This window comes from Pteropus alecto, unplaced genomic scaffold, assembly GCF_000325575.1.
Source record: "Pteropus alecto unplaced genomic scaffold, ASM32557v1 scaffold312, whole genome shotgun sequence".
NCBI lineage: Eukaryota > Metazoa > Chordata > Mammalia > Chiroptera > Pteropodidae > Pteropus > Pteropus alecto.
The window spans coordinates 89,281-104,854 of NW_006433948.1; the positions used below are offsets into that span (position 1 = coordinate 89,281).

Consider the following 15,574-nt stretch of genomic DNA (forward strand, 5'->3'; position numbering starts at 1 on the left):
GCTTCAAGTACCAATCATATAACTTACCTGTTCTTAAGAGATGAACCATTACTGAGCACCATAGTAGACTGCCTATGACTACCAACTCTGGGTCAGGCATCACCATTCAAGGTAAGAAGAGAACAGTTTTTTTGCCCTTTTGTCTTATTTCAGGTTTTTAATTTCAGGACCAATTTTAACAACAAGCATCTATGTTAAGGGTTTCTCCAAGTTACAAGAGAGTATCTCCTGCAAGTGAACTCAGAATAAATACCCTTTTTGTTACTAATCTCTAATTTAGTTTTGTCCTAATACTCTAATTCTAATTCCAAGGCGCTCATATAAAAGAAACAGGTTATTTGTTTCTTAAACACAAGTATAGTAACTGAAAATTTATTTTCCTTAAGGTATAAAGGGATCATAAGAGTTCTACCTTATTGAAAGGCTACTATATGTCATGTACTTTACAAGAAATCTTCTTAATCTTGAAAATAATTTTGTAACACAGGTATCAATAGCTTCATTTCACAGATGAGTAAAGTGAAGAATAGATAAGTAACTACCCAGCCAAAAAGAAAAGAAAGCAAGGAAGTGGCTTGCAATTTGAATTAGGGCCTGTCACACCCTAACACACACATTCCGAATGGAGAGCATATGTACAGAAGTCTTGAAAATAATTTTTAAAATTTCTTCATAGTGTCAATTTAACTTATTCCTCTTAAAGAACTCATATTTAAAATCCTCAAGAAGCCCAAAGAAAGCATAACTAAAGCATCTTTCATAAGTACCCACATCGGCTTCCAAACTTAGCAAACAACACATCGAAAATGCATTATAGAAACCAGGTAACTGTGTGCATGTCTCTAAAAAATCTCTGATGGAGGAGGCAAAGTGGGCTCTTGACAATTGGGGTTACTTAATCATTTTATGCTTTATTGAAACCTAAATCTGTTACCTAGGACACACCATAGTGAAATAAGCCTTACACTCCCGTACCCGTGTCCATGATGTACCCTCTGCATGGAACACTTTTTATAAGTTCTTTACCTGGTTAAGGCCTCCAAATTTTTCGAGTATTGGAAGATAGCAACTCTTCCACTAGGAAGTCTTCACTGACTTCCACATAGAGATGGGCCCACCTTCTGTGATCCTGCAACCATATATGCTTATATAGTGTAGCTCGTACCAAACTGTGTAATCTTTAATTATTTAACTCTGTCATCTATTTGCTTATGAATTTTATTTCTCCATATCTATAACATATGGCACACAATAAAGGCTCCATAAATACTTACAGAAGGAAAGAAGAAAGGAAGGAAAAAAGTGGACATACCTTTCCATCATGTCCCTTTGCTGACATCATTGTGATCCATAACTGAAAGGAATATTTCATTTGCTTCAGTTTAACATGTTGAACTGAGGCTCCTAGCACAGTTTCCAGGTGAGCCACCACCTTAGAAAATGAAGATATAAAAATAGAGAAACATGATTAGGGAAAAGAGATATGATTTGAGAGTGATAACAGCACGATGGTAGATGAGGAAGCTCCAGGCCCTTATTTCTCCGTGGAAACACCAACATACAGACTAAATTAGCTCTGTGAGACCTCTGTAAACCAGTTAAAAACTGAGGGTAGGGGAGAATGAGGAGTTTTTATTTAATGGGTATGAAGTTTTAGTTATGCAACATGGAAAGAATTCTGGAGGTGGATGGTGGTGATGTTTGTACAACAATATGAATGTACTTAATACCACTGAACTGTACACTTAAAATTGGTTAACAGAGTAAATTTTATGTGCATTTTGCCACAATAAAAAATAATTTAAAAATGTGTTGTGTGATTATAGTTTATGGGTAAGTAAAAATAATGATAGTAATGGTGCAAGGGACAGAAGGGAGGAATTGAGAGCAATCTGTTGTAAGGTACCCACACTTGCCATGTAGCGGTATAGTGTTATTTGAAAGTGGACTTAGAATAGTAGTAAATATATATTGTAAACTCCTAGAGCAACCATTATTTTTTATAAAGAAGTAAAATCACAATTGGTGTGCTAAGAGTTGAGAGAAAATGGAATCTTATCAAATGTTCACTTAAAACTAGAAAAGACCTAATAGGCCTTAACGTGTCTGCACCTAACAACAGAACATCACAATACATGAGAAAAAAACTGATAGAAGTATGAGAAATAGATGAATCCAGTATTACAGTTAGAGTGTTTAACATTCCTCTATCAGTAATTGACAGATCTCACAGACAGAAAATTGGTAAAGAAACAGTCAAACTGAACAGACCTATCAATTAACTGGATCTAAAATAATTTGTAGAACACTTCATCTAACAACAGCAAAATAAAGTCTTCTCAAACTCACACAGAATAATCACCAAGATAGAGTACATTCTGGAATATAAAACTGACCTCAACTAATTTAAAAGATTAGACTCATACAATGTATACACTGAGATTCTGAGACAACAGTGGAATTAAACTAGAAATCAGTAACAGAAAACTAGCTAAAAGAATCTCAGCATATTTAGTGATAAAACAACTTACTTCTAAATAACACAGGGATCAAAGAAGGCAGAAGGGAAATAAAAAAATATTTTTAAATGAAAATGAAAATGGAACTTATCAAAATTTATGGGATGCAATAAAGACAGTGCTTACATAGAAATTTACATTATTGAATGCATACACTAGAAAAGAGACAAATCTAAAATCAACTCTCTAAGCTTTCACCTTAGGGACTAGAGAAAGAAAAGCAAAATAAACTCCAAATAACCAAAAGAAAGCCTAAAAAATCAAGCAGATTTTAATTAAATTGAAAATAGGACAACCATAAGGAAAAGCGATAAAACAAAATACTGATTCTTTGAAAGATAAACAGAATGGATAAAGCTCTAGCCAGGCAAACTAGGATAAAAAGAGAGAAGCCACAAATTTCTAATATCAGAAATGAAAGAAGGAACATCATTACTGTGCACAACAAAAGAATAATAAAGGAAAGTTGTGAACAACACTATGCCCATGAATTTGACAATCTTGATGAAATAAGTCAATTCTTTAAAAGATTCATTCTACTAAAACTGACACAAGGAGAAATAGGTAACCTACATAAGCTTATAACTATGATGAAGCAGAATCAGTACTTAAGAACCTTACACAAAATAGTAAATTTGGCTCACATGGTTTTACTAGTGAATTCTACCAAACATTAAAGGATAGAGTTATGTGAGTTCCTACATTCTCTTGCAGAAAATACAAGTGGGTAGAATACTTTCTCACTCATTCTTCAAGGCCAGCATGACCCTAATACAAAAGCTAGACAGACATTATAGGAAAAGGAAAACTAAAACCAATAACTCTCATAAATATTGATACAAAAATCTTCAACAACATATTAGCAAATCCAACAATGTTATAAAATAAAATTATTTATATGCCATGAGCAAATGGGACTAATTATAGGTATGCAAGACTGTTTCAACATTTGAAAATCAATTAACATAATTCATCACATCAGCAGGCTTAAAAGGAAAATCATATGATCATATTAATAGATGAAGAAAAGAATCTGAGATAATTCAACACAGACTTACAATAAAAACACTTAAACAAACTAGGAATACAGTGGAACTTCCTCAACTTGATAAAGAACATCTACAAAAAAAAAAAAAACCCTACAGCTGGCAGTACATGAAATGAGAATCGTTTCCCAAAAGATCAAGGTCAAGGATGTCCCTCCTTAGCATTCTTATTCAACACTGTACTGGAAGTCACAGCTAATGCAACAAAACAAGGAAAGGAAATAAAATGTACAAAAGTTGGTAAGGAACAAAACTTTTTTTTTCACATATTACATAATTGTTTGCATAGAAAATCCCAAAAGTATTGAAAAAAAATGGAATTAATAGGAAATCACAACAAAGGTACAGGATATAGGGCTAATATGAAAAAGTCAATTGCTTTCCTAAATACCAGCGATTTGAAATTACACCCAAAACTGGCAGAATCTCCACAATGATTCCCTGACCTATAGAGGAAGGACTATTATGGTGGAAAAGGCCGGTAAAAGCCATGGGAACTACCTTTATCTAGGACAACAGTAAAACAAAAGCAATATCACATTCCTGGAGACATTGAAGAGATTGGTTCTACCATCAAGGAATTAAAGGATCCCCACTGCATGCTCATTCAACTCACCTACTTGGCCTTTGTAGAAAACAGGGATCTTGGAGAATGAGAGTAAAGTATCATAAACTTAAGCAGGTGGTGACTTCAAACACAGCTGCTATATTAGATGTGATTTCATTGTTTGAGCAAATTAACACATCCCCTGCTTCCTGGTATGCAACTATTGATTTGACAAATGCTTTCTTTTTCTCTATACCTGTTAGTAAAGGCCACCAAAAGCAATTCCTTTCAGCTGGCAAAACGAGTAATATACCTTCACTATCCTACCATAGGGGTATTTAATTCTCCAGCCTTTTGGTGTAATTTGGTTTGCAGGGATTTTGGTTGTCTTTCTCTTCCACAAGATACCACACTTACATTATTATAACGGTCTTGTGTTCACGGGACTTAGTGAGCAATAAGTAGCAACTATTCTAGATTTCTTGAAAAGATATTTGCATATCTAATGGTGAGAAATGAATAAAAAATTCAGTGCCATTCCATTTCATTGAAATGTATAGCTGTCCATTGGTGTGAGTATGTCCTGATAGCTCTTCTAAGGTGAAGGATAAGTTGTTTCATCTGTCTCATCCCAAAATCAAAAAAGAGGTACAATATCTGGAGGTCCTTTATGAATTAGGGGGTAAAGTATTCCTCATTCGGGTGTGATACTCTAGCCCATTTACTAAGTAACCTAGTTTTGAGTAGGGCCCAGAAAAAGGCTGTAAAACTGGTCCAGGCTGCTGTGCAAACTTCTCTGCCACTTGGGCCACATGATCCAGCAGATTCAATTTTGCTTGAAGTGTCAGTGGCAAATAGAGGAGTTCTTTGGAGCCTTAGGCTAGCCCCCATAGGTGAATCACAGTTTATGCCTTTAGGATTTAGGAGCAAAGAACTGCCATCCTCTGGAGATGTCTACTCTCCTTTTAAGTAACTGCTTTTGCCTTACAACTGGTCCCTAGTGGAGACTAAATGCTTAAACATGGGCCACCAAATTACCATGTGACTTGAGCTGACCATCATGAACTGAGTGTTGTTTGGCCCACCAATCCATAAAGATAGGCATGCACAGCAACACTACATCATGAAATGGAATCACTTATATGAGATCAGGCTGAAGAAGGCCCTAAAGGCACAAATAAATTACATGAAGAAATGGCTTAATATGCTTATAGTCTCCATTCCTGTTACACTACCCTTTCAATCTGAGCTTTCACATATGGCCTCAAAGAGAGTTCGCTGGCATCAGTTGACAGAGGAAGAAAAAAATTACACCTGTTTTACACATAGTTCTGTGTGACATGCAGGCACTACCCAAAAGTGGACAGCTGCAGCACTGTAGCCCTCTTCTGGGACATTTCTAAAGGACAGTGGTGAAAGGAGATCCTCCCCATGAGCAGAATTTTAAATAGTGCTCTTCAATATTCACTTTGCATGAAATAAAAAATGTCCACATTTTCCTACTTTTCCCTCATATATAGATTCATGGGCTATGGCCAATGTGTTGTCTGGCTGTCAGGGACTGGGATGCAACATGATTGAGAAATTCAAGGCAAGAGGTACGGGGAAGAGATTTGTGTATAAATGTCTCTGATTGGGTGAAAAACCTACAGATATTTGTGTTTCATATAAATGCTCACCAAAGAGTGACCTAGGCAGGGGAAGATTTTAATAAGTGGATAAAATGACTTGTTCTGTTGATATTAGTCTCTTTCCGCAGCCATCTGTCACTGCCCAATAGATTCTTGCACAGAGTGGTTATGGTGGCAGAGATGGATGTTATACATGGGCTCACTACATGGACTTCCACTCACCAAGGTTGACCTCCATACCACCACTGCTGAGTGCCTAATCTGTCAGCAGCATAGAACACCACTAAATCCCAAATATAGACCATTTTCTAGGGTAATCAGCCAGGTACTTGATGGAAGGTAGATTACATTGGACCACTTCTATCATGGAAGGGGCAGCCTTTTGTTCTTACTGGAATACTTAACCTTGATATAATTTTGCCTTCCCTGAACACAATTTGTCTGCCAAAACTACCATCCATGGACTGACAGAGTGTCTTACCCACCGTTGTGTTATTCCACACAAGATTGCTTCTGATCAAGAAACTCATATAGCAAATGAAGTAAAACCAATGGTTCCACACGCATGGAAATCACTGGTCTTACCATGTTACCACTGCAATGAACTGAAATTTGACCCCTCAAAATTCATATGTTGAATCTCTAATGACCAATATGACTGTATCTGGATATAGGATCTTTCAGAAATAATTAAGGTTCCATGAAGTCATAAGAGTGGGGTCAAATCCAATAGGACTGCGGCCTTATAAGAAGTTGTGTGTGTCTGTGTGTGTGTGTGTGTGTGTGTGTGTGTGTGTGTGTGTGTGTGTGTGAGATAGAGATAAAGGGTGAGAAAAAGAGACAGAGACAGAGACAGAGACAGACAGACAGACAGGCAGGTCGGTCTCCACCATGTGAGCAAACTGTGAGAAGGCAGCTGTCTATAAGCCAGGAAGAAAGCCCTCAGCAAAAGCTGACCATGCTGGTACCATGATCTTGGACTTCTAGCCTCCAGAATTATAAAAAAGTAAATTTCTGTTGTTTAAGCCACCCAATCTATGGTATTTTGTTATGGCAGCCTGAGTTGTATAATACACTCACCATCCTGAAGCAATTAGTAGAACAGTGGAGTTGCCTTTCAAAGACTCAGTTGCATTGCTAGGCAGCTAGCAATACACTGAACGACTGTGGTAAGGTTTCTAGGAGTCTGTATATGCTCTGAATCAGAGTCCAATATATGGTGCTGTTTCTTCCAAGCCAAGATTCACGGGTACAGTAATCAAAGGGTGGAAAGGAGAGTGGAGCCCTTATTATTACTCCTAGTGATCGACTAGCACAATTTTTATTTCATGTCCCATGACCTTATTCTCTGCTGGCTTAAAGGTCTTAGTTTCAAAGGTCACCTCACCAGGTAAAGAACCACGACAAGTCGAGGTGCTTGCTGAAGGCAAAGGAAATACAAAATGAGTAGTGGAAGAACGTAGTTATAAATACCAGCTACAACCATGTGACTACAGAAATGAGGACTGTAATTGCCCTGAATATTTCCTCATTTTTTATAAATACGTGTGTGTATTTCATTAAGGAAATATCTTTTTCTCTCCCCTCTCTTATACCTTATCATATAACATAAGATATATTGACTTTACATCATAGTATTTAGGTTATTAATTTTGCATCACACTACTTAAGTTACAAGATATCAAGGAGAAGCGTCAATATCGCCCATGAACTTTACATCTTCTTCTGGGGAAATTATGTTCTTGTTGTATGCAGAACATTTGTATCATGCTGTGTGGAAGTACGACCTCGTTATCCCATTTGTTTGGAGATTAAATATGGTTTAAGGAGATGTGTGTAGGTGACAAGGGTTCTACTTATAATGGTTAAGCTATGTGAAATAAGCCAGACCCAGAAAGATAAACACTGCATGATCTCATTTATATGTGGAATCTAAAATACTCTAACTCATAAAAGCAGAGTAAAATGGTACTTGACAGGGATAGAGGAAATGGAGAGATGTTGGTCAGAGGGTACAAGGTTTCAGTTTTGCAGGATAAGTAAGTCCTGGAGAGCTAATGTACAACATGGTGATTATAGTTAATAATACTATATAGTGTACTTGAAATTTGATAAGAGAGTTTGATTTTAAGTGTTCTCATCACACAGAAGTCTGCTTCTATGGAGGACTCTAATATAGCCACTCTGAAAGACAGTTCGCAGTCAGCAGTTTTTCACAAAGCTAAATATATTGTTCTCCTTGGTATTTACCTAGTAGAATAGAAAACTTATATCTATACACAAAGCTACACACAAATGTTTATAGTAGCTTTGTTCATTTATGGCAATACCTGGAAGTAATCAAGATGTCCTTCACTAGGTGAATGGATAAACCAATGGTGATACATCTCTATAATGAAATATCACTCAGCAATAAAAGAACATGAACTATCAAGCCACAAAAAGACATGTAGGGACCTTAAATGTACATTTATAAATGACAGAAGCCAATCTGAAAAGGGTATATACTGCGTGATCCTAACTATATACCACTCTTTAAAAGGCAAAACTATAGAGACAACAAAAAATCAGTGGTTTCCAGAGGGAGTGTAGAGAGTATACAGAGTACAGAAATAAATATGTGAAGGATAGAGGATTTTTAGAGTAATGAAACTATTATGTATGATACTGTAATGGTGGATACATGATATTATGCATTTGTTAAAATCTATAGAAACTGTACAACAAAGGGGGAACATTAATATCAACTAAGGACTTTAGTTAATAATAAATATCCATTCATCAGTTGTGACAAATGTAGCAAACTTATATAATATATTAATAATAGAGGAATCTGTATGCAGAAAAGGGGGGATAAATGTAAACACCTTGTACTACCTGCTCAATTTTTCTGTAAATGTGTAACTGTTCTAAAAAGAAGTCTTAATAAAAAAATTAACCACAGAAGGTCTTGGCTTCCTTTCTTGCAGAAAATGAGTAATAATAATACCTGCCTCTCAGTACTTTTACAAAATAAAGAAATGATACAAGACATGAGCCATAAAATATTCTCAGCAACGTTAGATGCTCTAACATTTTTCTTTTCCTTCTGAATCTAGGAAGAATTAAACACCAACATCAGTTAGCAGCTATTGAGTTTTGCTATAAAATCAAAACAACTCTCTCTTTTTATTGAACCTGGAAATGACTAAAGTTCGAATTGCGTAATAATGTTATTAATCTTAGGGAAATATATAAATAAAATATGGTATTTCAAAACTCTAGAATACCAAACACTCGTTTATTCTGGCAGAAGATTAACATCATTTTCTCAACTTCTATAGAAAAATAACAAATTTGATTTTAGTTGTTATGAAATATGGCCTCCCCATCCCCCAGAATGTTATTTTTCTGGCAACAGCTTGGGAAAGGTGAAGGCGGCACATATCCTTTTTGTATATACAGAAATTGTTACATATACAATGTTATCTCAATCATATAAAATTTACATCTACACATAGGCATAGAATGACTGGACAGAAATATGACAAAATAGTAACAGCATTACCTCTGAGCGATTTCTTTATTCAATTTATTATACTTTGAAAAATCTTCTTTTTCATTATTAAAAAAAACAAATAAAATATCAAAAATAACTATGAAAATCATGCCAAAAATTACTTAGTACAACTACTGTGATCACCTTAATTCTGTAGGCTGACATAGAAATACCTGGCAGACAGTAAAGGAAAAAAGTGAGAATGGCATCTCTTTACCTAAATATGAATTCCATTGAAGAAGTTCTATTTATAATTACCTTTTTCTGAGCCATAATGAGTTCTTGGTCCACTCTGGACATTAACAATGAGCCACCATCATGTTCCATCCAGTAAAATTTCAAGTCCTTTAAATTTACCTTTTCATCTAGTTTTAACCTGTCGAGGAATAAAAAGAAACTGACATCAACAAATTACTTATATATGCTCGCTAGTTCAATGCTAACAATTGAGCTTCTGCACTAGTGGAAGTTCCCACCCCGCCCTGCCCCCTCTCCAGAACTGTGTGCCAGAAATAATGATAACCCTTTAGAACTTAGATGTTCATTTAAGAATATTACTCTGCCTACAAGAGAGAACAGTTTGGAATGAGTCATATTTGAAGATGGAGTGACAAGTCAGAAGACTCTGGTAATAGTCCAGATAAGAAATCAGTGTAGTTGGTATGAGAAGCTAACCATGGTGATAGATAGAAATGTAATGATGTAGGAAATAATTAGAAGCTAATCTTCATTGGAGATCGCCTAGACATAAGGAGTCATAGAGATGGGAATTAGGCTTTTAATGACAGGGTTGATCATGGTGCAGTCACTGGAACTGAGGAAGAAAAGAAGTAGCAAATCAGGTTTGTGGGGCTGGGAAAAAGAATGAAATCGTTTGTGGTCATGTTGAGTTTCAAGTCCCTGAGATGCCCAGTATGCCAGTTAATACATCATTTTGAAGTTTAGATGAGAAGAGGAAACTGGAGATACAGATTTGTGAATCCTGTATGTTTGGAAGGTAATTGAAGGAGCAGGTGTAAATGGAGTCATCCTGGGAGGTTGGAAAAAGAGAGAAGGATGAAATGAGTCAAGACTTCCTAGAATACCAATATTTAAAGGATGAACAGGAGAAGAGTCACCAAGGGAGATAAAAAGAGAAAGGCATTGATATATAAAGGAGCTATATCAAAAGAGTGTGAATTACAAAATCCAAAGGTAGAGATTGTTTTAAGAAGAAAGGAATAGTCAAATGTGTTGCCAGCTATAATGGAGTCATATAAGTATTGAAAAGTAGTTATTAACATTAGCATAAAAGAGAAAAAGATCAGAGCAGAGACCTTAACAAAACTTCATTATCATTAAACATGCCTAAACTACATACTGATTTCCAACTTTCCACCACTGAAATTTTTTTGCCAAGTTCTCTGATCTTTTTTCTTTTTTTATTTTACATATAGTTACATATATGGTGTGTGTGTGTGTGTGTATAGATATATTAAGTTAAAATCATAGGAAAGTGAGACAAACAATGGAACAAAGATCTGAGAGAGTATCAGAGCATGAGATCCAAAACATATTTCAAAGTCTTTATATACCAAAGCAAAAAGGAAAACATTTTTTCCCCTCTTAAAAGAGAAAAGAGAAATTAATGTCTGGGGAACTAGTAAAGTTTGATGTATGGAACTGAAGAAAATTCCACAGATTGTATTTTCTTCGTGAGGTAGGATGTGGGATCATTTGCTGAATGTAAAAGCTAGATGAAGAAATCACAGTTTTACTGGAAATAAAAACATTGTGAAATTGCTGTGGTGGAAAATGTAATAAAGAGCTATCTAGGGAAACAGATTTCTAGGCAGTATCAATGTCCCAGGTAAGACTGAAAAACATGTGTGATGACAGATGGCAGAAGTACCAGAAAGCCTTAAAGTGAGATACATCTATATATTCAAATTGCGAAACGAACAACAAAAATCCACAGCTTTCATCCAAAATAGGCATGTGAAAAATATTTTTACAAACTACCTTCCCAGTTTGTGAAGCATGATATCCACATATACAAAAACTCTCTCATTAAAAAACAAACAAAAAACTCTAATAATTCTTTGATCACTGGAAGTTTACTTCCATGTCTCTAATAAACAAAGGGAGAATAAATGTCTGGACAGGAAAGAGAGGAAAAGAAATGAACATACTTTTTGATCCCAGGTCCTGCCATGACCCTCAGCATGGGGACCAGGTCTTCAGCATAGCGGCACATTGGACCAGTGCATAGAAACAGCTCCTGGACTCCCCTGGCCATAGGAAACTGACCCTGGTTGGAGACCACACCTGAAAGGTTAGACACTCAGGTTAGCTGTCCAAAATAAGACATGATCCCTGAAGGTTGTACTGCACCATCATGTTTCATCTATCTTAAACCTAGAGGGTAGAACCTCCAGTCCAATATTTAATAGAAACAGCAAAAGTAGACATATTTTTCTTGTTCCTAACATTAGGAGGAAAGTTTTCAGTTTTCATCAAGTATGATGGTAGCGATGGGTGTTTTCATATATGCCCTCTTTTTTAACACACAAATATTTAATAGTGTTTATTATGTGCTAGATGCTCTCCTAGGAGCTTCACAAACTTTAACTCTATTAATTCTCATAACAACCTGATGAAGTAGGTATTTTGGCTATACCCATTTTATAGATGAGACAACTGAGGCAGAGATAAAGTATCTTTTTTAAGATTACATATCTATTAAGTGACAGAATAATGGGAGTCTTACTGTTAAAAGCAAACGTATAGTAAGGGTAGAGGTTCAAACAACTATAAAGTTAGTATGAAAGTTAAAAGACAAAAGTTCTAAAATCATATATAGCAACAATAGTTAATTAAGAGATGCACATACACAAACACACACCCAAAGATGTAGAATATGACTTCAAAACATAAAATGTGGGGGGAGTATATATGTAGTGCTTTTAGAACGTGTTCAAACTTAAGCAACCATCAGCTTAAAATAGATTGCTATATACATAGGTTGATATACATAAATCTCTTGTAACCACAAACCAAAAAAATAGATACACAAAAAATAAAGAGAAAGGAATCCAAACATACCACTAAAGAAATTCATCAAAACCCAGAGGAAGACAGCAAAGAAAAGAACAGAGAAGAACTGTAAAAACAAACAGAAAACATTTAATAAAATGGCAATGAGTTTAAATGTATCAATGATTACTTTAAATGTAAATGGAATAAATGCACAAATCAAAAAGAAATAGGGTAGCTAAATGGATAAGAAAGAACACCCATATATATACCGCCTACAAGAGACTCACTGCAGATCTAAAGACACATGTAGAGTGAAAGGATGAAATATGCAAATTCCATGCAAAAGGAATTGAAAAGAAAGCTGGAGTAGCAATACTTATATCAGACAAAATAGACTTTAAAACAATGTAAGTAACAAGAGACAAAGAAGGGTATTATATAATGATAATGAGATCAATCCAACAAGAGGATATAACACTTGAAAACATCTATGCAACCAACATAGGAGCACCTAAGTACATTAAAGAAATATTAACTGACATAAAGAAAGACTGACAGTATTACAAAAATAGTAGGGAAATTTAACACCCAACTTAAATCAATTAATAGCTTCATCCAAACAAAAAATTAATAAGAAAACATTAGTCTTAAATGAAAAAGTATACCATATACTTAATAGATATATTCAGAATATTCCACCCTCAAACAGAATACATATTCCTTTTAAATGCAATAGAACATTCTCCAGGATAGATCACATGTTAGGCCAAAAAACAAGTCTCAATAAATTCAAGGAGATAGAAATTCTGTCAAACATAATTTCCTACCACAATGGTATGAAACCAGAAGTTACCTACAAGAAGAAAATTAGAAAAATTACAAAAGTGTTGAAGCTAAACAACATGTTATTAAATAATTAGGTCCATGAAGAAATCAAAGGAGAAATTAAAAATACCTCCAACAAATGAAAATTAAACACGTTTTTCTAAAATCTGTGGGATGCAGCAAAAGCAGTTCTAAGAGGGAAATTTGTACTGATACAGGTGTACCTCAAAAACAAAACAAAACAAAACAAAACAAAAAATCTCACATAAACAATCTAAACTGACACCTAGAGGAACTAGAAAAAGAAGAATGAACAAACCCCAAAGTTAGTAGAAGGAAGGAAATAATCAAGATCACAGGAGAAATAAATAATATAGGGACTATAAAGTGAATAAAAAAAACAAACAATGAAACCAAGAGCAGGATTAATAAGATAAACAAAATTGATAACTCTTTAGCAAGAAGAAAAAAGAGGGCCCAAATAAAATCAGAAATGAAAAATAAGTTATAATCAATAACAAATAACTACAAAAGATTATAAGAGAATACTATGAACGATTATAAGCCAACAAATTAGACAACCTAGAAGAAATGAATAAATTCCTAGAAACATACATCTTCCAAAACTGAATGAAGACAAAACAGCAAATCTGAACAAATTACCAATAACAAAATTTTATTAATAATTCAAAAGTCTCAAAAAACAAAAGTCCAAGGCCAGAGGGATTAACAGGCAAATTCTACCAAACATCTGGAGATTCCTCAAAAAATTAAGAATAGAATTACCATATGATCCAGAAATCCCTCTTTTAGGTATGTACCCCAAAACTCTGAAAACATTTATCTATAAAGATATATGCACTAACTGCAGCATTATTCACAGTGGCCAAGACATGGAAACAACTGATGTGTCCTTTGACAGATGACTAGATAAAGAAGCTGTGATACATATGTACAATGGAATATTACTCAGCATAAGAAAAGATGAAATACTGCCATTTGTAACAACATGGATGGACCTTGAGAGGATCATGCTAAGTCAGACTGAAAAAGTCAGACTGAAAAAGTTGAGAACCATATGAACCATATGATTTCACTCATATGTGGAATATAAAGCTGAAAGCAACAAACAAGACAAACAAATAAAAACTCATAGACACAGATAACAGTTTAGTGGTTACTGGAGAGAAAGGGAGCGGGGAAGAGAAGGTAAAGAGGGTTAAATATATGGTGATGGAAAAAAATTCAACGGGTGGCGAACACACAACACAATATACATATGGTATAGTATTGCATTGTACACTTTAAACCAATATAATTTTGTTAACCAATATCACTCCAATAGATTTAATGAAATAAAAATAAAAATAAAGAAGAATTAATACCTATACTGTTCAAGCTATTCCAAAAAAATTGAAAGGGGAACCTTTTCTTTTTTTTTCTTTTCTAAGTTTTATAAAAATTTATTTTAGCCAAAATTTTGAGGATATATCTGGAAGCAAGATCTCAATGGATTGAGAAAATGCCCCAGAGAATGGCAGTTTTTCAGGTTATTTATACATTAGAATCAAAGGAGAAGACATAAGGGGGGGGTCACATGAACTCCACTGGTGGTAGATTAAGGAGGTGGGAGAAAGCAAATCAGGAGAAATCAGTAGGACTGGATAAAAAGCAAAATGGAGAAATACAAACTTTGATGTATTTACATTGATGGGTTCAAGATAGTTAATAATTAATATTTATAGTACATAGAGATGGTATGCCAGGAATAAGAGAGCAATGAGGGGTTCTCTGGTCTCATGCTCTGGTAGTCTTGTGCTCTAGTGCATGTGGTTATGACTTTGAGGGATGCGGAAAACAAAATTACTCTGATATTTCAAAGGTATGTTATCCTAGATGCATAAGCACAATGGACAGGGCTCATTTAAGGTAAAGACTGATCTTTACTAAGAAAGCTTTGGCCTGGGATGTGACTACCTGTCATGGTCTGCCCAGTTAGGAATTTTAATGTTTAGACCATTCTGTGTGGTTACTTCTGCTCACTGAGTTTGTGAGACCTGCCATCCAGATACCCACTGAGCTTGTCAGGTTTAGTATATGGCCCCCTTTTTTCTTTGTTCACAGATAAAAAAAAATCAGCATACAGAAATCTGTTGCATTTCTTTTTATTTTTATTTTAATTAAGTTTATTGGGGTAACATTGGTTAAACCATTTATATAATTTTCAGGTGTACATTACAATTTGACATCTGTATATTCTATTGTATGTTTACCACCCAACGTCCAGTTTCTTTCAGCTACCATATATTTCATCCCCTTTACAAACTTCACCCTCCCTCTACCCAATTATAGTAAGCCCTTTTACCCCGTCTACCTCACCCCTCCTCCCCGACCCCCTACCGTTTGGTAACCACTAGTCCATTGTCCATGTCCTTGCGGGTCTGTTTCTT

General features: G+C 35.1%; 1 protein-coding gene across 1 annotated transcript in view; it reads right to left on the reverse strand.

Annotated features, from left to right (window-relative positions):
* The window catches only part of FAAH2 (fatty acid amide hydrolase 2), a 67,603-nt gene that overhangs the window by 11,223 nt on the left and 40,806 nt on the right, over window positions 1-15,574 (reverse strand). Inside the window, exons 7-9 of the mRNA XM_006908508.3 lie at window positions 11,453-11,588; window positions 9,540-9,657; window positions 1,313-1,432 (exon numbers count right to left, since the gene is read on the reverse strand). Coding sequence (XP_006908570.1) covers window positions 1,313-1,432; window positions 9,540-9,657; window positions 11,453-11,588 — 374 coding nt within the window. The remainder of the gene's footprint in view (window positions 1-1,312; window positions 1,433-9,539; window positions 9,658-11,452; window positions 11,589-15,574) is intronic.